This window comes from Phaenicophaeus curvirostris, chromosome 11, assembly GCF_032191515.1.
Source record: "Phaenicophaeus curvirostris isolate KB17595 chromosome 11, BPBGC_Pcur_1.0, whole genome shotgun sequence".
Classification (NCBI taxonomy): Eukaryota; Metazoa; Chordata; class Aves; order Cuculiformes; family Cuculidae; genus Phaenicophaeus; species Phaenicophaeus curvirostris.
In genome coordinates, this window is record NC_091402.1 from 12,575,913 (window position 1) to 12,596,986 (window position 21,074).

General features: G+C 39.6%; 1 protein-coding gene across 1 annotated transcript in view; it reads right to left on the reverse strand.

Annotated features, from left to right (window-relative positions):
- Positions 1–333: 333 nt before the first annotated feature.
- The window catches only part of SUMF1 (sulfatase modifying factor 1), a 31,693-nt gene continuing 10,952 nt past the window's right edge, over positions 334–21,074 (reverse strand). Inside the window, exons 4-9 of the mRNA XM_069866134.1 lie at positions 14,518–14,600; positions 12,226–12,348; positions 11,395–11,509; positions 10,318–10,431; positions 3,095–3,154; positions 334–810 (exon numbers count right to left, since the gene is read on the reverse strand). Of these exons, the coding sequence (XP_069722235.1) occupies positions 700–810; positions 3,095–3,154; positions 10,318–10,431; positions 11,395–11,509; positions 12,226–12,348; positions 14,518–14,600 (606 nt within the window). The 3' untranslated portion in view covers positions 334–699. The remainder of the gene's footprint in view (positions 811–3,094; positions 3,155–10,317; positions 10,432–11,394; positions 11,510–12,225; positions 12,349–14,517; positions 14,601–21,074) is intronic.

Sequence of the window (21,074 nt, forward strand, 5' to 3'; positions counted from 1 at the left end):
GCCAGTGTTTTGCCAATCAATAAGAGTCTTCAGCATAAAGAAATGCTTGAAATTTTATTCAGGTACCTACAGCGTTTCTAATCATCATCATAATGAGGAATATCATCCCTAAGTTGCAGAAGGCACTTTCTAAAGGAGCAAGTAACTCACCAGAAAAAGCATGTTTCTAGACGTGATTTTCGCTGCAATAGGAATGTAATGCAAGGGCTGTGCTAACTGCCTGCACAGATGGCAGTCTGCCTTCTGGTCCTCACAACTGCTTCAAATTCCTTTTGAATGTCTAGAAGTTTATAAAGCCCTTGTTTATAGGATTTGAGTGTAGAAATTCAAATATACATAAATAAAACTATTTATTAAAGATCTTTTCTAGAGGAGCTATTACACAGAATTAACCTTTTTAAACACAATTGGCATATTTCTGCCCAGTTTTCTGCTAGTGAACTCCAGAATAGTCTTGCTAAAACTGAAAAAATTCACCAATAAGGATTTTGGTCAGGATAAAAGTCTAGGCCAGCTTCCCCAAAGATAAATACATGACGGTTCTTCAAGCAGCGTTGAGTAGTGTTGGGGGTTTTTCCTCTCAGCTGGAATTTTAAACACTAGATTGTTCTTTCCTGTCACGAGCTAGTGAACTCCACACACCTCTTTTTCCTTTGGAGAAGTTTGGCCCTTCACATCTCAGTGCAACAGCCGACTTGGTCACAGTAACTCTGGCAAGGTGTCTGCTGCGCAGCGGAATCCCAGATTTGAAGCAGAGCTGTCAGGAGTATTTTGACTACGGGCCACACAGCGATATCTATAGCAGTAAGACTGGAGAGCAAGAGGGGAAAGAGAACTTCAGAGCATATCACAGCTTGTGGGGTTTTTTTAGGCTAAAGTTTGTTAGATTAATAGAGCAAAACATTTTGCATGCTGTTGGAAAGCTCAATGAACTGATACAGATCAAAATCACTGCATTAGAAACGCCACTGCATTGCAGTTGCAGCTGATGGAAAAGGTAGTTTGAACGGCAAAATGTCTGATGACACAAGCGTCAACTGATAATACATCCTGCTTTGGCAAAAAAGTGAAAATTACCATTCTTTTTCTCCTCCCAAAAGAAAGGATCTCAGTGCCTCAATCTGTGTGTCAGTGTTCTAAGGGATTACTGGAATGGACAGGTACTGGCACCTGTCAAAGAACATTTCACTGAATGAGATGCAGCAAGAAGAAAGGAAAAACTGGAGGCAAACTTCCAAGTTTTCCTATAGCTAGCCTTAGGGATATTTATAATCAAGATATAAACTGGACTTGTGGCTATAAAATAATTTACGTTTAAATTAAACCATTAATAAAATGATTCACTTGTATTTCATATTCTCCTAGAAGACAATTCTGAAGACTGTCCTCTTCCAGAATGGGCTGCAGTCACACAGCAGCTGCCTCTTGGGAAAAAAAAAAAAAAAAAGACAAAACAAAAAAAGGAACCATCATTGCCATTTCATTTCTGTAAATAAGAAATGAGAACAAGATTATTTCCCAGTTCCTTTTCTCACACCCATCAGGTACAGTTAGGTACAGCCATTTGATGCCACTGGTGCATGTCAGTAGGAAGTATCTCTGCACTTCCACTCCCAGCATTGTCTTGCGCTCATAGGGTTTGGTATTTCTGTGATAGACCAATTAGATCAAAAATGTCATCCAGACTTCTGGAACGGCTGGGTGAAAAAGCAAACATTTCCCCCATCCCATTTTGAGGGGTTTTTGGGGGGTGGGTGCAGAGAAGAGCATGGAAGAGAAGGTAGTTTTTCTCCTTTAAACCCAGATCCCTTCAGGATTTTGGGCACAGCTACTACCATGAAGATAGTGACTCCTTAAGCGGGTTCTGTCATCAAGGGAACAGCCCTGTGAACCACTCCATCCCCACAGAGGCAGCAAGTCACTGATGTCTGTCTCCATGAGTCAACAGTACCTCCCTCTAAGGACATTCAAACAACAGTGCTTCACCAGCTCTTTGACAGCAGTGCAGAGCCAGAGAGGTGGTGCCTTCAGAGTGGTGGACGCTGCTGCTGTCTCACACTGCAGAGGTCTACCCCTAAATCTCAACCAGACATTACAGGATTTAGAAGCTCAACTAATCTGAAAATAAAAGTAGCTGCTCTAGCGTACACATAAGAAGGTGTAAACCGCAGCCTTTGTCAGCTCTGCAAGTCAGAACAGCAGTAGAACAGATAGATGAGTCTGAACAGAGTTTTAGGCACCTATTAAAGAGCCCTAGTACTAACAGTACTCAGAGGGGGTTTTGTCTTGATACACAGCCTAGTTTTATCACCTACAAAAAAGACTAGGACAGACTAGAATCTTCACAAGCCTTTAAAATGGGTCACATTATTCATCACTGAAGAAGAATCTATTCCAGTGTTAATTTAATCAAAACTGCTAATTAACATCTGACATTGATTTCACCTAAGAAGGAAATCAGTGTAGAAAATGGGATCTCACTATAGAAAAATTAATCTAATTATAAGGATGATTTGCCAGCTGCAGGCTTTGAAAGGGAAAAAGAACAGGACAGCTTTAATGAAAAAGGAGATCTACAATGAACATTTTATCAGCAACGCGTGAACAAAGTTTAAAACATGATTTGTGTCATGAACGGCTATTGCATTGTGGTGGTATCCTGACTTTTCAGAAAGAATTTCCAGTCTGCTATCAACTAAGCTGAAACATTGCCTCCCAGCAATCTTTCTGCAAATACCTGATATGCCTTCTGGATCAAGAGTCATTCTAAAACTAAAAAAAAAGGCAAAGCCATGCTTTCTACTCACAGAAGTACCACTCAAGCACTATAAAATTGACATATCTCTCTAATGCTATGTTCATTAACTTCTACATCTAAAGAAAATTTACTGGGTAAGGCAGTTTGTTTAAATTCCAAGTTAACGAAAAGGAATTCCTTAAGAACATCAGGTATTGCTCTTCCTTAAATTGCGTGAAACCCCTTAACAGGCATCCAGGGTGCCAAGAAACTCTGTCAGGAGATCACTTCATTGTCAAGTCAGGCACTGTCAGAGGAAAGATCAACAGGAATTTACCACAGGACTTTTCACATTACCTTATGGCACATATAGGATCCACCCTTCTTCACTCTGTCAGTACCCGATGAGGGCCCTTTCTGTGGAGAAGAGGACACCGGTCAGTATTCAAGGAAGAATAATTGCTAACTACAGGGTGAAAGTAAAAACCTGCAAGAATAGGGAGATGGATAAGAAGCAGCCATAAATATTCAAAGTAAACAAGCTTCAACTGTGTCTGAACCAGAAATTCTGAAATAATTTTGTTGTAAAAGACTTGCAGACAGGGGAAAATATTGTTCTCACTCCCCACTGCTGCAGATATTTAATATTTGAGTTGCTGCCCACTGGCCAAAAGTGCCTTGTTTCTGAAAAGTACCTGATAATACGCTGTAAAAAAGCACAGTGGCAATTATCAGAGTACTGCCTTGCGAAACTTGATGAGTTTCTGTAATTTCAGACCTTTCCTAGTGAGAGACTGAATCTCACACACTGCTCTGCACATGTAACGAAATCTGTGATTCTTATCAGTTCCATTGCTATGAAACAAGACACATGGAAACCTGTGAACCTTCAAAGGGAATGCAGAGACAGAACTTCCATTGTTCTAAAGGCAGTCTGTTGCAATGAAGGGCTATAAGATCCAGTGTTTGGTGCTTATTCTCTTTTCAGTCCAAAATCCAGTCTGAAACACAGGTTAGTTGCTGCAGCAAGACATTGTCACCATCTCCCAGCTACCACGTGCTAGATCTATTATTACGTGGGATCCTGACAGCTAAAGAGGTTTGCAGAAAGCACTGCACTTACGAGCAACAATTTTGTAATCGTGTGTACATTTGCAGTGTAATGTATGCAATTTATTTAAAGTGCTTATGAAAGTGGCCCTAGAATTGATTTAATGAGGTTATTTCACTATTCTTTTTCAATTCTGACTCCAAAGGATGGCTTAATAGTTCAAGGAGAAAGCTCGGCTTCCTTGATAACCCACTCTTTAGCTTGCTTTGATGGATATTTATTACACACATGAGCAATTGTCCCACTTCATTCCTTTTAGCTGTGAAAGTTACTACTGCACTCATCTAATGCTTAAAGACTACTGCTATACTTCATGTCTTCACTGTTGATATCAAATGTACTAACATGCTATCCACACTACATGTGCATTGAGAAACTACTTTTAGGAAGGAGCCACAAGAATATCTGTCTTACAGAAGTGAGAAACAAGATCAAGAAAAACTGTGTTTCATTAGTTAACTGGCAAGCTTAGCCTAGAAGCTGGTACTGCCACTAAGAATCCTCTCAAAGTTTAAGGATTTGCATGTATTTCTATTTCTGTACGTGTTACACTAGCATGTGACAAAAACGTTTTCTCATCAAGTACAAGCCTCCAATAACAAATTTTTCACTTGACTCTAGGTACAAGCTGTTGTTTCTTCACTGGTTGGTAGAGTGTAAATCAAGTCTATTTCTAAAGAAAACCTTTTCATAGAATCATAGACTGGTTTGGATTGGAAAGGACCTCAAAGCTCATCCAGTTCCAACCCCCCTGCCATGGCCACGGACACCTTCCACTGGATCAAGCTGCTAATGTGGCCTTACGCGCCTCCAGGTTTCACAGTTAGGAAAAAAAAAAAGAATTCATGGCTCAGATTATGCAAGTGAAACAAAATAGCAGTGTAACAAACTGTAATAGTACTGTAATAGACAGACAACTGCTGAAAAACTGAATTCCACTAATTATTTTGTCTCCTCCTGTTCAGCAGCGTGACATTTATCCTGGAAGTATCTGAACGGTGCTATGCTTTCTGCAAAGCCTTAAAATAAACACCATAACCTATATAATTGCAGTCACCAAAAAAAAAAAAATCACTTCTATGGTATCTCTTGAATCCAAGAATAATTGGCTCTTAAGAAGCAGGTTCCTAAAGAGAGGATTTCACAAGGAATGACACCTTTCCAGCTTTTCTCAGTGTCCACTCATTTGACCAGTTTGGTTACACCTCATCATCACACTCTCCTACCCTCTTATCAAGGGATATAGTAGTCCCAGACCCAGCTCCTACATTATCAGAGGTGAATTTCTAGAAGAATCAACACAAGAACAGCATTTGTAACACTTGGTCACTGAACATAAATCATAGCGATTGCTGAAACCCTGAAAGCTGATGTTAGTACTACAGAAGGTACTGACCTCATCCATCGAGTCTGACTGCTTTGAAAAATCTTCATATCAAAAGCTTATCACACTGAAACCTCAGTGCTTTCACATTTATTACAAAATAAATTGGCTTACTACTGCTCTTAATATTCCATAAATACTCAGGGAAAAACACACCCACAGACATTGTCCACTCGTTTCCAAACCAGGGTGCTCCTCTGCAGGACGGGCTTATTCCATTTCCAAGGTCTCTGGAAACTGCCTTCACAAAACTAGCCTGGGGATGCACTGAGCCCCAGTCTAAGATAAGCTACTAACAATCAAGTCAAACAGACTGTTAATCTCATTTTAAGGGAAGCTGGAGTAGATCCAGCCAGAAAACTGACCTAAAAAAAAAGCTATATGAGAACAAGACAAAACAGAACAATGGAGCTGTTAAGCAGGATTTCCCATGAAAAATTGAGATGAAGATACAGAGCATCAATCTTTGGTATTAGCTCCAGAACAGCTTTTATAAACTAAGAGAACACTAATTTAGGATTACAAGGTTTACTGTCCAGCTGTAAGACTACTGTATGTTTCAGCAATTATAAAGGGATAACACATACTGAAAAAACATTGGAACAAAGAAAATGGTAACTGCATAAGCTTTTTTTATTAATTACAAGTATCTTCTACCACGCAAAAATTTATCATCAAAGGCTATTTGGTAACAAATAGCAAGCTAAACTGACCCCCCGGCAAGATTAGAGCACTGAAATGTTTTGTCACCTGCAAATGTATGACACGGTTTTCTCCAGTAATCTATTCTATTGCAAAACCTTATCCTCTCAACAGATAATTCTTTTAAATCATCGAAATATGAAATTGAGGGATCATTCACTGTGTTCCAGATAATAATACTGTCTATCTGCTTTCACAGCTATGCAAGTACAGGACACTGACCTCCACTGATCCTTTATGCTTGTAAAATGGGGAGACTTTCATTTGCTTAAGTCAAAAATTATCAGATATTTGCAGCTCACTACACAAACTAATGAGAGGTAGAATTCAAAATAAAAGGTACTCACTCCTTATGTTTTGAACGAGCCACTACTACTATACATGTCATATAGCATCCGGACTAGAATACTTGAGGAGGCTTTCAGTCATAGAGGGGTCTAACTAAACTCTTAAAGGAAGGTCTGCACAAGCAAATCTCCACTTATACCAATGTTCTGCTCTTAAAAGTTATATCCATAACATATTACGATGCCTTTCAATGTAACCAATTTGAAAATCCCGGCTGCGTGCCCAAAACCTCGCTACTGCTAACAGTCTCCAGATATTCTTGGCACTTCATAGCTTATAATGGCAAGAACACAGTAGCAAGCCCTTAATTCCACATATTTCTTGAGCTGTGTAAAAATCTTTCAAGTTTCTTTCTTTGGCTTTGATATTTACCTGCACAGCTCCTACACCTGGCAAAGAAGTGGAAGAACACTGTTCCATTTTAGAGCATGATTTAAATCTAATACCTTAAAAAGCAGCAAACAACTTATAAAGCCCTTTCAGATGTCCCAATTAATTTTTGCTCCTGGTAATTATTTGTGAATTCAAGCTGACAAGTTATGAAAATAAAAAAAAGAGTTTATGTGCAAAATTCCATACGTTGCTTGTAATCAATCCACGGTATATTTCAAGTCTCTCCAGTACCAAAAAAACCATTTGAAGATGTCTGAAGTTAAACTCAATATGTTAAAAAACTTTCACTAAGCTCTGACCCTCTAGAAGAATTTCTAGTCTTTTAGGCAGAAAGAGCACATCCTATATATAGGTTATGCTGACTTGTACTCTGGAGAGACTTAAGAGATTGGCTCTGATAGATATGGTGCTAATCATTTCTAATGTCTCAGAAGATACTGCAGCCTGGCTATTTTGGGACACCTTTTCACATTATGAGAGTCAGTTTCCTTATCCATTTAATCAGAAAAATGCTTTAGAATTCACTTAGAAGGGCTCTGCCTCAGACACTAGATTCTGACAATTAAGTTTCCAACTGAAAAAAAACCATAAAGGCATCATTCTTTACACTGAATTTTTACATACTTTCTGAAATGCCTGCAAAATATTTGTGCTGAATTTAAAAACCTAAGCAAACGTATAGGCAGTTAGAGCAAAGTCACATGGCACTCATTTCTAACCATCATCTTATTTCAACAAGCACTGCTTGCATTAACATTATAAACACAAAAGTGTCTCATTTAAATAAGTCATTCTAACAAAGAAGCTCCACTCCAATATTTAAGAAAAAGGACTTCTTTTTTCCAAACCTCATACCACAGTAGCTGTAGGTTCAGCAAAACACATGATTTTGTGCAACTTGGACAAGTTGGGAAGGCTGACACAGGCAGAAAAATCTATTTTTCTCTTTAAAAGAAAATAAGATTACATTAACTAGCACCAGTGGAAGATAACATATTAGCTGAAGGACACTGTTTTATGAGGACACTTTGAAGTTCTTTGCATTACCACATAACTTCCGCATAAATCAGTCATTTCATGCATTTCACTTACAAAGGCCAGAAACCTTACATGAAAAAGCTCCAGGACTTGGCCAGTGTGACACAGAGCCTCTAAGAGATATCCACATTTAAACAGATAATGCATGTTACCTTGTCCTAACCTACAGATGAACACACACACAAACCTCTAGAGCATATCTAGGTGCAATAGACACAAGGTCTGATACAAGTTCTACATATAATACATCAGAGTATTTTTATTCTTCAAACTTGAGCTAGTTACTCTATTTTTGTTTTCCAGTATTGCCACTTCTTGCTGGGGAAGGCGACTTCTAGAGAGCCCATGCACTTTTCTCTGCCCTGAGAGGTCACTGTACAAACAAGCAGCTAAAACTGAAGGAACTGTCAGACAGAGAAACAGATGAACAAGAACAGGGACAACTGAAATATGCTATGAACTACCAGACTTGTGTTCTTTCCCAAGGACACAGATGTTGCTTATCTATGAAAGGGTAAGGGCAGGCAAGGGGCCCTTCCCCCCTGTCCCAATTGATGGGAAAGGTTGGACTCGATGATCCAGTGGGTCCTTTCCAACCTAGTGATTCTGTGATTCCATGATTCTACTTCAGGCAGCATATGCAGATCATTGTGCATTGCTTCCAGGCATTGAGGTGAAGCTGCAGTAGCAGGAGGAGTAAAGCTGAAGCTTCCCTGGTACACACCACGGTAACCACACCATCTGGAATGGAAAGCTCAGCCTTGCTCACCTTTTTCCTCTTACCCCAACTTGCAAGGCTGCAACCAAACCCACACATCTGCCCTGACATTAGAAAGTTTACTAGTTTTATTGTTAACTTGGACACAAGTGAGGAACGCTTGCTAGCTACACAAGGCTTCACCTTCAGAAATGTTGGTCTTAAATTGGCCTTGTTACCATTCATAAGGCACAAACCCCCCCCTATCCTTAGCTGCCCATAAAAACCCCACCAGAACTGAAACAGAATTGCAAGACAGCAGACGTTTCCTAATCAATCAGTATGCAAACAGGGGGGAAAAAAAATCTAAAGAACCAGTTCGAATGCTAAGTGTAAGTTTTATGTAAACTTCAGCTGTATTTGTTTGCAAGTCATGAGTCAATGTTGGAAGGAGACAGGTGTGTTATACATATATATATACACACACACACGCATGTATGCACACACGCATAGATAGATAGATTTTTCAAGAGACAATTCATGCAATATTTCTTTCCAGCTGACTTACAGAAACTAGCAGAAAATATTGACCCATATGTGGAATATGTGAAAAAGGTGGTAGATGGAGATACAACACTGCTGAGGTTCCATGGAAAATGAGGATCTTGAGCCATTGCTAGACCCCTAAGACTGCCAGCCAACAAAAAATCAGAATATAGTCTATCCTATTTTAAATCAAACAAGGAAAAAAGCTACAGTCCTTAGCATTTCAGTCGCTTGGGAAGATGTATGTAGCGCACTGCCCGACACAGCTGAAGTCACAAGAGAGACCTGTGGTATCTTACTGGGATACAAGCAACTTGAAATCGGCCAGTGTGAGTGTATGGGTTCAGAGGTCTCCAGGTATTCCATCAGTGTGATGAAACTGCTAGTACAGATCCAGAGCAATCTAACCCCAAGATGAGCCTGATTGCTCATGCTAGCAACATGCTCTTGGAAGAAGCGCAGAATGTCAGCCTCTGCAGTGTACAGAACAGAATAAGAAGTTTATCAAGTTTCTTAAGCAATTTCCAGTTACTGACTTCCCAGGAAGGCCTGCAATTATGTCTGGCACATGAAGATAAAACTACTTGTATCATAAGAGACTACAGCATGGCGATACTCAAATCCTGCAGCAAACAGAGCTCCTATCTTGTGAGCTTTAATTGGTTTTCTCATTGCACGTGACGGTGACTGAACAAAATCTCTGTGAGAGCAGAGCAGTGCTTTTCTCAGATTTAGTAATTTTGGATAAATGAGAGAGAAGGAGATGTAACGCTAGAACTTGAATCCACTGAAAGATACTGCATGAGAAGCCCCACATACAAAGCTTACCCTGCAAGACTTCTTTCTCTGCCTGCCACAAAGAAACCCAAAGATTAACCTCTGAAAGTCTATTAAGCTACTTCTCAAACTTCAGCTTTATTACATGTTGAGTGTTAAACGAGCTAGTAAAAGCTAAAGATAATTCATGATTGTTTGCTCTCTACCTGGATGCGAGGAGTAAGTAGCACAGCTTGTAACAACATAAAAGAACAAGAAACCTTCCTTTTTTTCCCCAAAAAACTAATTCCACTGCATTGGCAAATCCTTCATTTCTGTAATACGATACCAGTTTGGAAGTATTCAACTGTTAACCAGTTGGAGAGGTCTGTCCAACAAAAACATAAATAACCAATACACATAATAAATAAAATCCAATTCCAATGATGATTTGTAGTGTGACTCTTGCCAATTCACCAAAACACAGCCCATCCCACCACAGGAACAGCAGAGAGGAGCAAAGCACAGTGGATTTTCAAGCAGCAAGCAGGTGAGAGGAACAAGAGAGAATTCTGTATTTCATGTGATGCCAATAAAATACTTACAGGGTTGTGTATTTCATCTGTTGTATGATGAACAGCCCACCAGTCAGACGTCCATTCCCAGGCATTTCCTACAATGTTGTACAAGCCATATCCATTGGGAGGAAATGCAGTGACCTATACAAGATACGGAAAACAAGCGCCAGTTGTGTAAACCACTCAACATGAACTAACGTTTAATCTGAAAAGGCCAGTCTGCTAAAGGTACATTTGTATTCACTAGGAGCTTCTGCCTTCGTATCTCAAAAGCAAACACCAAATTAGTAGTGTAGAACTGTAACATTTCTACATACTTCTCTTAAATAAACCAGAAAAGAATAAACTATTATCATATTCAATGTTCTCATCACCACGTTTCCACTATGGCTTGTGGCACCATCTTACTGGCTTTGGAGAGCCAACCTCTAAAGAGAAGTACTGTTTGACCAACAGACACAGACCTGAACATAGCATTTAGTGATCTGATCTCCATGCCAATGCTTACAACTTCCAGGTTCCCCTTCCTGTTAAAAACAACCCACCGGGGTGGCTGTCAACTCATGCATATGCAAACTTCTCTACTTATGAAACTTTTGGGGCTTGCTTTAACCACCAATTGTTCATTCATATTCTTGATTGCCTTTGAAATTTCACTCCATCGTTTGCCTTACTAGACAGTCTCAATCTTTCCAGAAGGAGAAGTTTCACTTCTTTTAAATTACTGCATGATTTTTGTGTTTCAGGAACAACTACCCAGAAAAATGAGAGTTCAAAAAATTGTAATGCCAAAAGCGCAAGGAGAAAGTGTTTCAGCATCTGGCTATAAACTGGCTGGAAAGGTGGAAATGAGGTCAGTTTGAGAGGAACTCAAAGATAAAATGAAAGTAATCTTTAAGTAATCATTACTTTTCAATTAGCTTTTTAAAAGCATCCCTTGGTAATAAGTCAAGCCTGCAGCAAAATATACTGTATCTTTAAGAAACTAAAGGTGAAAGAGTACAGGAACGGAAAACAGCCATGGTTCATAGTGTTGAATACAGATCTCAAGTTTAAGAAGACTAAACTAATTTCCATATGACTAATTCACTTTGAGACACTTACAGGTGCAGTTCCTTTGTATCCATCTTCTGCAGTGTTATTAGTTGGGAACACTCCCTGCCAGATATTAGCATAATGTTGACCTTTTGGCTGAAGCTTGTTGCCCCATGGGAAAAGTCTATTACAAGCATACAGAAGAACAGTTGTTACACACTAAAAAACCAAGACAACACACACCATACACATCCCTTTCCTCCTTTCCCAATTTATCCATCTTACCCTGGAGAACTGTATGTATTCCAGTTCCATTTGTACCAACATCTAGCAGGTTATCAATGAGAGCAAAGGTTCTACAAGAACAATTCATAAACGAAGGAGGGAAAGGCATCACCTCCCTGTGCACTATGCAGTTCAGGACATGGGATGGAGAAGACATAAGCCTGTTATTCACCTTGTCTTCCCCTCCTCATCACACAGTCAGCTAACAGGTGGATCCAGTGGCCCTACGGTTGATGTGCAGTGAAGTGGTTATTTACTTCTTAAGCTCTTTTGCAACTCTTTCAGCCTTAGCACTACAGCCCTTCACTATACTTTATATCCTCTGCAATAGTAGCAGTCCCTTGTCTTGGCATTTTGTCATACCTCTTCCTCCTCTGCACTCTCAGTGTTCCACTCCCATTATAGTTCAGATCACAATATAGCATTTAGATACTCAGGGAAATTCACTTACCTAAAGGAATCTGTTCAGAGTAAGTCAGTGTTACATTTAGCACAGATGTGCATACTGCACACACAAAAAAAAGCCAGTGAGGGTAATAAAAATCCACACAATTCCTCCTTATCTAGTAAATACCACTTTTAAACATTTATCAGGGACACTTTTGTGACAGGTACCTATTCTCAAGGCCCCCTCGACAGCTGTATTCCCATTCAGCCTCGGTTGGTAATCGTTTCCCTGCCCACATGCAGAATGCTACAGCATCATTCCAGGAGACATGAAGAACTGGATGATCCTTTCTGGGGAACAAAATAAATAGGACAAGATCATCAGCAGAAGTAGGCAATTTCACAGCTGCATAGCACAGGCACTTTATGAAACTGTTTTAAGAGATGGCCAAAAAGGACTGTGAGGAAGTTCACAGCTCAGTTACAACTGCACAAGTTATCAGTTTATTTTTACAGAATAGAATCTATTCAAAGAAAGACAGCAAGCTACTAGTAGATGCTGGATGGGAAATGCAGCTAGAGAAAAACAAGAGGAAAAAATTAAGTCCTATGTGTCTTTTCACACTTTCTCAAACAGCTCCATACAGTAAACAAAGACATTCATAGCTTCTGTGTTCTCACAGTCTCCCGCAGGAGTCAGTGATTAATGTTTAAATGTGGGTGCTCAGAGAGCTAAAGAAAGGCACCAAACGCCTGCAGAATTGCTACTCCTTGCTAAGCTATAACAGAGGCTTACCAAGAAACCAAGATTCTCAACAGTGAAACTTACTTTGCAACCTAACAGCAAATGCTTTTCGCTTCACTTCTCTGTGCTTTCTCCTCTTTGCTGCAGATTCTTTTCTTTACTGTCAGTTGTGGAGTTTTTGAGGGAGAGGTGAGATGAAAAAGAGCTTTAACTCCCAGCAACATCAAATTTTTCAGCACCCAATGCAGAAAACAGTGAATTGAAGAAATATAACAACAAAATGTTTTTCTTTGGGTGTTTCAAGCAGTCCAGTTTACACAAAAGCTCCCTTCTTTGCTTTTGTTTGGTTCCAGGATTGCCCTTACAACTGTGATCTCTTTTTCCAGAAACAGACAGAAACAATGCCTGCTCATTCTCATCACATGGATCCTCCCCATCCAAGCCCCCAATAGATCAAGATACACCAAGAGCTGAGGGTACAAACGTTCCAGAAGATAGATACAGAGGACTTCCTATTAACTTGTGTTTCCTGGCTCATTTAACAAGCCAGCTTATGTCCATTAGACTGCTTCCCAGTGGCAACTTCACTAGCAGTTGGCACTAGGTTGGGTTTGTGCCATACTTCTACAAGACTAAATTTACATGGCAGGTTTCCAACTCTTAACTGCTGACTGTGACCTAAATTTCTGTCTCCCCCTAACAACGCCTCCTGATATTATCTCTATTTTTGCCTCAGATAATTCTTTCACTGCCCTTGGAGAACAGACAACGGACTTGTTACTAAGCAGTTCAGATGATGTTACACTAACATAGCCCTGTCCTTAGAGGACTCAAAAACATGCCAGCACCTACTAGATCTAGGGTAGAGAGTCTGACTTTATTTCAAATAGCAGTTTTGAAACTTCAACTAGTTGATTAAGCAGCTAGTGCCAAATTGTTTGCGCCTGCCTAGCAAAGGAAAGGGAAATTAAGACAGCCACATCCAAGTAAGCATACAACAACATACATAACTGCAACAATAGCTCTTAACATGTGCAATCCAGGGCTAGTTCTGCAGTAAACATAAAAAGCCCCTGAGAAAGGCGAAGCTTTCTGATTTGCTATGCATAGACTTCATTCCACTTCTAAATGGAAGAGATCATATAAAGACATAGATCAGCAAATTTCAAAGTTCATAGCAGCAAAGCACAGCACTAACTATAGGCTAATAAAAAAAATACAGCTTTCCAAAGCATTTAGAGGTTCTAGTTAAAGTCACAACTGATTTTCCACGATAAACAGCCTACAAAATCAGAATACATTAAAAAGCTCCAAACTCTTCAGTCATCTGCTGCCAGAGAGATAGGCCTCCAAATCCCAGATGGAGTCTGTACTACACAGACTCCTAGAGTATGCCTGCAGTTAGTGTTTAGTCTTCCTCTCCAAAACCCCATCTGCACTGAATGCTCTGAAGTTGCTGATCCTCTAAAGATCGACTTCATTTCACTGCTGATGTATAAATGTGAATAAACAACACACTGAAGCACATTCCAACATGGTCTCTTTACTCTTTGCAGGAAGTGCTTATAGACCTTTTTGAAACACTGCTATGCCGTTGAACATACGACCACGAAATAGTGCATTCAGCACACTAGAAAATGTGAAAACAGTCACAGAAGCAGCAGCAAGTAGGTTGCTCATTAAAAACCCTTTCTTGCACCACCATACCTGGTCCTTGTTTACAGGTATATTTACAAGCTCTGCGTGTTATACCTGAATGGCCATTTATAGCTTACCTGTCAGAGATATTAGAGTCGGGACCTTCAGGGTGCTTCCAATCGGCTCCCTTCACAGGCAACCACCAGGGAGCAGCTGCAACCTGAAATGGGACAAGAACGGCCAGGGAAAACAACTTGAATTCCCAGCTAAAGGCAATTGTGAAAAATCACCACATGGCAACAGGCTACAAAGATCACTCACAGGTCATGGCTCTGCCTGCAGCCAATTGATCTATTATGTTCCAAATAATCTCGGACAAACCAGGATAATTATTTGATCCACATTACCATATTGCTGGGCCAGGGAATAGCCCAAGGTACGGAACAGCACAAAGAAAATAACAGCCCGAAAGCAAGCAAGAGGGAGATGAAATCCTGAGCATACTTTTCTGCAGTACTGCCCTCTGGCTGCCTCTCCTTCCCTTCTGCATTTTCTCATCTGCAGTTCTGACACAAGGCACAGTTTATTCTCTTTGAAGGCACAGTCTTCAGCCCACTACCTGTGGTGGATCAGATTGTCCCCTCACAAATTCTCAGTTAGAATTCCTCACCCCTGAAAACATTTGCCAAGAACATTCAGATGGTAATGAATGGAAGAGGTCAGCTGGAACATCAGTTTTACTCAGTTCTCTTACAACAGTAGGCCCACGGTACAGTTAAACCAGCTAACCTCCTGGCTGACTTCAGTCTGACAGTCTGCAGAGTTAGTAGATACAAAGGAGTTTTGGCTTAAAGGGGATTTTCATCCCACTTATTTGCTCCATAGACTCAGTGTTTTGGAATCACTGAAACAAAATCCTGATGACATCCTTTAACTATGGTCAAAACACACATCTTGAAACACATCTGCTTTCCAGTTAATTAACTCAGTAAGCTGATATTAAACTATTTGCTATCAGCTTCCAGAAGGTGGAGACAGAAAAGCCACACAAGTTAAGTGAAGCCTTTTTTTTTTCTTTCAGTGGGTTTGCTGAGCAACACAAAGCAGACAAAATATATGTTGTAACATCTTCTCTAACGAAGGCCTCCAATTTGGTTCTGCAATACAAAAGAATTATTGCTGGAATACATGCATTAAGGATTTCTTCTGTTAAGTCTGCTTCAAAGCTAAGGTCAGTGCACAGCATGTTTAACCATTCTATTGATTCGCATTACCTTAGAAATGCTTATCTCAATAATAGGTTCTTCCAGAAAATTAAGGCGAAAAAGAACACTTATGCTAACCATCAACAGTGTGTTTTTTCCAGCAGTTTGAGTGCTTGCTTCCAAAGTACTCCTATTACAGAGATAATTTCCACAATGACCAAATATCAAAATAAATAAGCCTCCAATTCTTTCAGAGTCAAACAACCTACCAGTTTGCTTCGCCCTAAACACAGGAGATCCAGATGCTACTCTAATACTGGTTTTGAGCAACTTCTGCCCTCTCTACTGCCCCTCAGCTTTCCACACTCACAAGACAGTAAAGGTAAGAAGTAGAATATTTATTTCTATTTGCCATGCTGCTAACCCAACTTTGTAAAGTGTTATACACATAGGTAGGAATTGTGCCAGGAGTGTTATTCTTCAACTCTTCATATCCTTCATAAGAAAGACCAAAAGTAAATATCACTGAAATCCAGTACCTGGGAGACAGAACATCAGCCCAGTTAAACAATTTTAAAATAAGCTTCTAGGAAGAAGCTGCATCCTTCAGCACTGATAAGCATTTAATACATAATTCCACCTGTGTGAGAGAAAAAATTACCTATGACAACAATACAACATTAAAAGATCCTCTGGTCCAAACTATATATTAGATCGCTCATTTGAATGTTTCAGTAGCAAAATAGAATGTAGTGCCTAAGAAACAGAAACGTTGCTAATACACGAAGACATATTACCTCATTTTTGAACCATCAGATCAGTTTTTGCTCCCATGACAGTTTTTCACTCTTCTCCCATCATCACACACAGATTTTGCCTACAGCATACCTCTGGGTACTTCACCTAAAAGTTCACTGTAAATCAATAGCAATCATGGACTAAAGCTACTGAGTGGGTGGCTTAAGCTCAGCTGAAGAGCCCACAGCTCTTGTGAGCTCTAGCTGAGAGTGCTGGAATCCCTGAACTCGCTGCAGGACACCTCCAGGCTCAGAAGCCATCTACACACAGGTTTCTTATGTTCTCTCTTCCAAGGTGAGTGAAGAAAAGACACCAATGTTAACTACAAAAGAAATAAAGATGGTCTCAGCAGCTTCCCACTGAATAAAATGTTCTGTCTGTGTGTTCTCCATCTAAATGGAGGTGACACTTCTTAAATATCCTGCTTTATGATCTCCAAGCATATAAATTGACAACACCAGCCACATAATTCTGAGTCAGTATCTAACAAAGCCAACGACACTCTCCTTACAACTGGAGCCCCTGCCCTTTTCAAAAAAGGCATGAGAAGTATTTGAAGTCTTTCAAGCAACTACAGCTCTGTTGCTGTGCTTTCAAACGCAAAGATGGGATCCTCATTCAGAGAGATACTCTGCCCAATTCTTGTAGCACTGAAGACTCAGAATGGCCAAGCTGCTAAACAGATATAAAACTAGTCTGATTTAACCAGTTCCTTGTATATTTTGAGTTTTAATCTATACTTAAGATGGGACAGAAATCCAAAGTTAGAATTTCACAGCTCTGAGGAAAATAAGAGAGCTGCAGTGCTATTTGCTGAAGGCTTTCTTTGAATATGAAAGGTCATGAGTAAGACTTCTTCACAGTAGTTTTAAGCACAATACTTTTCTTAAATTAAACTGCTGGGTTTTTTGGATAAAAATCTCTGCAGGAGACAGCAAAGACTTAAGATTTAGAAGACTTAAATTTGGGAAAATACTTCTCTTATGCAAAGGAAAAAGCAGATGCTTTCAATCAGAATGGTTTATTTTAAACCAAGAAAAATATAATCTCTCCGCATGAGAGCACTATGTGTGCATGTCTTCTGTTTCTGGCTCTGCTGAACTGAACACCAAATGGCTGCCAGTCTTTGCAGAACACCCAGATCTTTAGAGAAGTTACGTGTATAGTACTAGGACAGTGATAACAGTGACAGACTACGTGCAGCCTTCAATAATTAATTGGAAACTAATCTAAGTCTGCCAGTGACACCAGTGAGCATGCACCGAGATGTTCCTTCCAAAAGAGAAAGTTGTATACCTGAAATTTACAGTCCTTTCAAAAAAACTTCAGAAGTCTTTAAAGCTTTTAATTGCTCTAAATCTAATTAGTAGAAGAGCTAATTAGACAGATATTACAACATCACAGTTAATACGGCAAAGCTCTCCCTTGCCAGTAATGAGCTTAGTTACTTTCATAATGCTTAGCATTCTCACGCTTCACTCCAAAATGTGTTCTGTAGACTGGCAACAGACTCATTTTGTAAAAATAGCAGCATATGCTGCAGAGTAGATCTTGAAGAGATAATGAATTAAAGAACAATATAGCCTTCATTTTTATTAACTCTTGACAGCATGGCCTATCACTTGTAATGGAATTGGTTAAACATAAGTGCTCTGCAAACGTTACACAACTGGCTCAATACATAAGGACTAGCGGTTCTAGGAGCAAAGCATAGTTGAGAGGCAGAGAAACCCAAGGCTTGTTTTGGTCTGATCCAGCTGAAAATTTAGATTATCCAGCTTTCTGCTCCAGGATTAAAATTTAAGAACTCATTGTTCTGCTTACCACAGTTTCATAGTGCTGCGAAGAACAAACATGATCTGACAATACGGGGAAGATCTACTAATGGTTAACTTCAGCCTACAAGTTTTCCACTCAAATGAAGCAATTCACAGAACTGAAGCCTATACTCCCACTATCAGCCTGCACAAAATCCCAAGTTTTAAGTATTCCATTTTTTTTTCAAAGTAGGCTGGGATATCCTAACTTTAATTGCTCCATTAACTGGTAATTTCAAGATTTTTATATTACTTCACAATTATCTTGAGGAAAATTCCTAAATATACATAGAAAAGATAAAGGGGTGAATATCAGGAAAGTCAATTTCATTGTCAGTATTACACTGTTACTGGGACTGCAAAAGCAGTACAGTAAAAACACGTACACAAAAAACCCCAGCCAATAACTCTGAGAACATTCATATTAGTGTTGCAATTAACATGGCACTGGTCATGTTAAACAAACATAAACCCTCACTTTAGCTCCAAATTTTAAATTCCAATCACATTTATCCATTAGAAGAAATACTAAAAATAAATTCAACTGCGTAGCTGACCTCGGCTCTAATTCCACTTCTAACATGCAGCAAGTCACTTGAAATAAAAAAGCTGTAAAATTTAACCTTAAGTCAGGCCCATAAGATGATGACAAATTCATGCTGTTGTTCAGACATGTAGCACCAAACATCTTTTTTTTTATGTGCTTAAAGCATTATAATGCTATTTTACTATAATAAGACATGTGCACTCTAGGTCAAGACAAGCATCCGGAAGAAGCAAAAGTTATTGCAGAGTAAGAACCTTCACAAATTAGGAGTCAGCTGTCTAAAAAGAGATTTTCTGAGTGAAAAGTAGCCTAAGTTTGGAAAACACTTATTAAGCAGTGGATTTTTAAAGAAAGATGTGCACACTGGTTTCAGGAATTGACTTAATAGGTTAGCACTTGTTTGAACCAGCTTGCATTAAGCACTGTACATCTTTAAGTTGCAAAAGCATCCTCTCAGCTGCAAAAGCAATGGGTGTATCAGCTGGAAGCAGGGAAGTTATGAAGCATTAGCTCTGGGAAATACCTTCAAGGGTCTGGACACCCTCATTGTTAGCACTGGTAGCACACAAGGAAAAAGCGTGTTATTCAATAAGGAATATATTTTTTTTGTAAGGTTTTATTTTATCCACATTAAGGCAGATACACATAATCTCTGACAATTTTTCCTCCTCTAAGCCACATCCCAAACTCTGAATGGCTGATTAATGAACTACTGAAGAAAAAGGCAGAGAGAAAATAGAACATTTTTAGTAGGGCAGGGAGTTTAAGAAATAAGAACAATTACTGTGCAACAGATGAGCCACTGTCATTTCCTCCTCAGAAACCACAAAAAGAATAATCACATTAGGCAGAGTCCTGTGGTCACAAGTAACTTTACATCTATTTTTCTAATTAGCGTTAGTGTACCCTCCCAACAACCCTCAGAAACGTCTTCCCTCACTAAGATGCAGTGCAGAGATCTCTGTCCCACCTTGCACATGCAGCTCCCAAGCATGTAAATCACTACAGCAACTCCTTCCCTTTGCAGTACAGGAGCCCACTCTGCCAACCAGGCATTGCCTGCAAAACGGGTAACTTCAATCTACACCTGCCTGCAGAAGTGAACCATGGGTATGAACAGATCAATCGAGCATCAGGATCATGATTCAGCAGTCCCAGACATCAGCGAGCAGCAGCTATTCTGGGCTGCTACATGAGCACAGCACAGACCTCAGCTGACGCTTACCCACACAGCATTCTGGCTGGCTTTTGCCCCTGCCTTCATGAAGTCCTGCTGTAGGTCAGAGGGAAGTCAGTGGAGGGCTGAGACAAAGCTTAGCCCTTCTACAGTTCAGCTTTGCAGTGGATTCAGAACACATCACACTATAAGGAGCAGTTTGAAACAAACTGGAGCCACTGACTAGTGGTCCCACTCAATTTTAATGCCATTTCCAAATGCAAGGAAAGCCCTCCAGCAGATGCACACTCCCTGTTCACCTTTGCCAGTCTGCAGCTCTGCTTCTCCTTTTTATCGGCACACCGAAAAGGGGACAAACGTGACCTATTTCTACGCAGTATATCATCTCTATAGCAACGGGCTTGTGTTTAAGTTGAAACAGCTGTAACAGAGTCAGGGAGACATTGCAATGTAAATAGTGTGCAAGTGAACAGTGCTTCAAGGCTCAAGACAAAGAATAGACTTCTCTTAGCCAGTTATCAAGGTTGTCATAGCAGCTGCATTAGGGAGACAATCTACATATGCATCTATAATTCATATTTGTACTTGAAAATACTCTGCAGGGAAGAACAAACCTTCTATAATTATGTACATAAACTGAACTGAAACGTGATTGTCAAATTCTCCACCAAATCAGTAATTAAGCACACTGAAACAGTTTAGAAGTAGACAGTTGAGTACTTTTTCCAGAAGATAACTAATACTTGATGCTGCCAGCTTCTGCAACACTACTGCGAGTCCCATGCTATTTATTATACCAATTACAAGTCCCAGCTCCCCAAAAGCTCTAATTACATAAGAATCTCTTTTCATTCTTACTTTCTAAGGTTTCCAGCCTCCTTCATTAGCTCAGAAATGAAAGAAATAAGGGTTTCTGTTTAATATTGATATTGTTTGCATTGAGTTAAGTCCCAATATTTTCAAGTAGTTTGAAATTGCAGCACTGCAAAAAGGCAGCAGCTTTACAGAATAAGTATAAACATATTTAAGTCACCAGTTAAGAGAAAAGATTTTAAACCTAATTGGAAACTAGCATTTGATTTTTATGAAGGAACCTCATTTGAAATGCATGGTTTTGTTGTTTTTAGAATGGGACTATGGCACTTCAGCT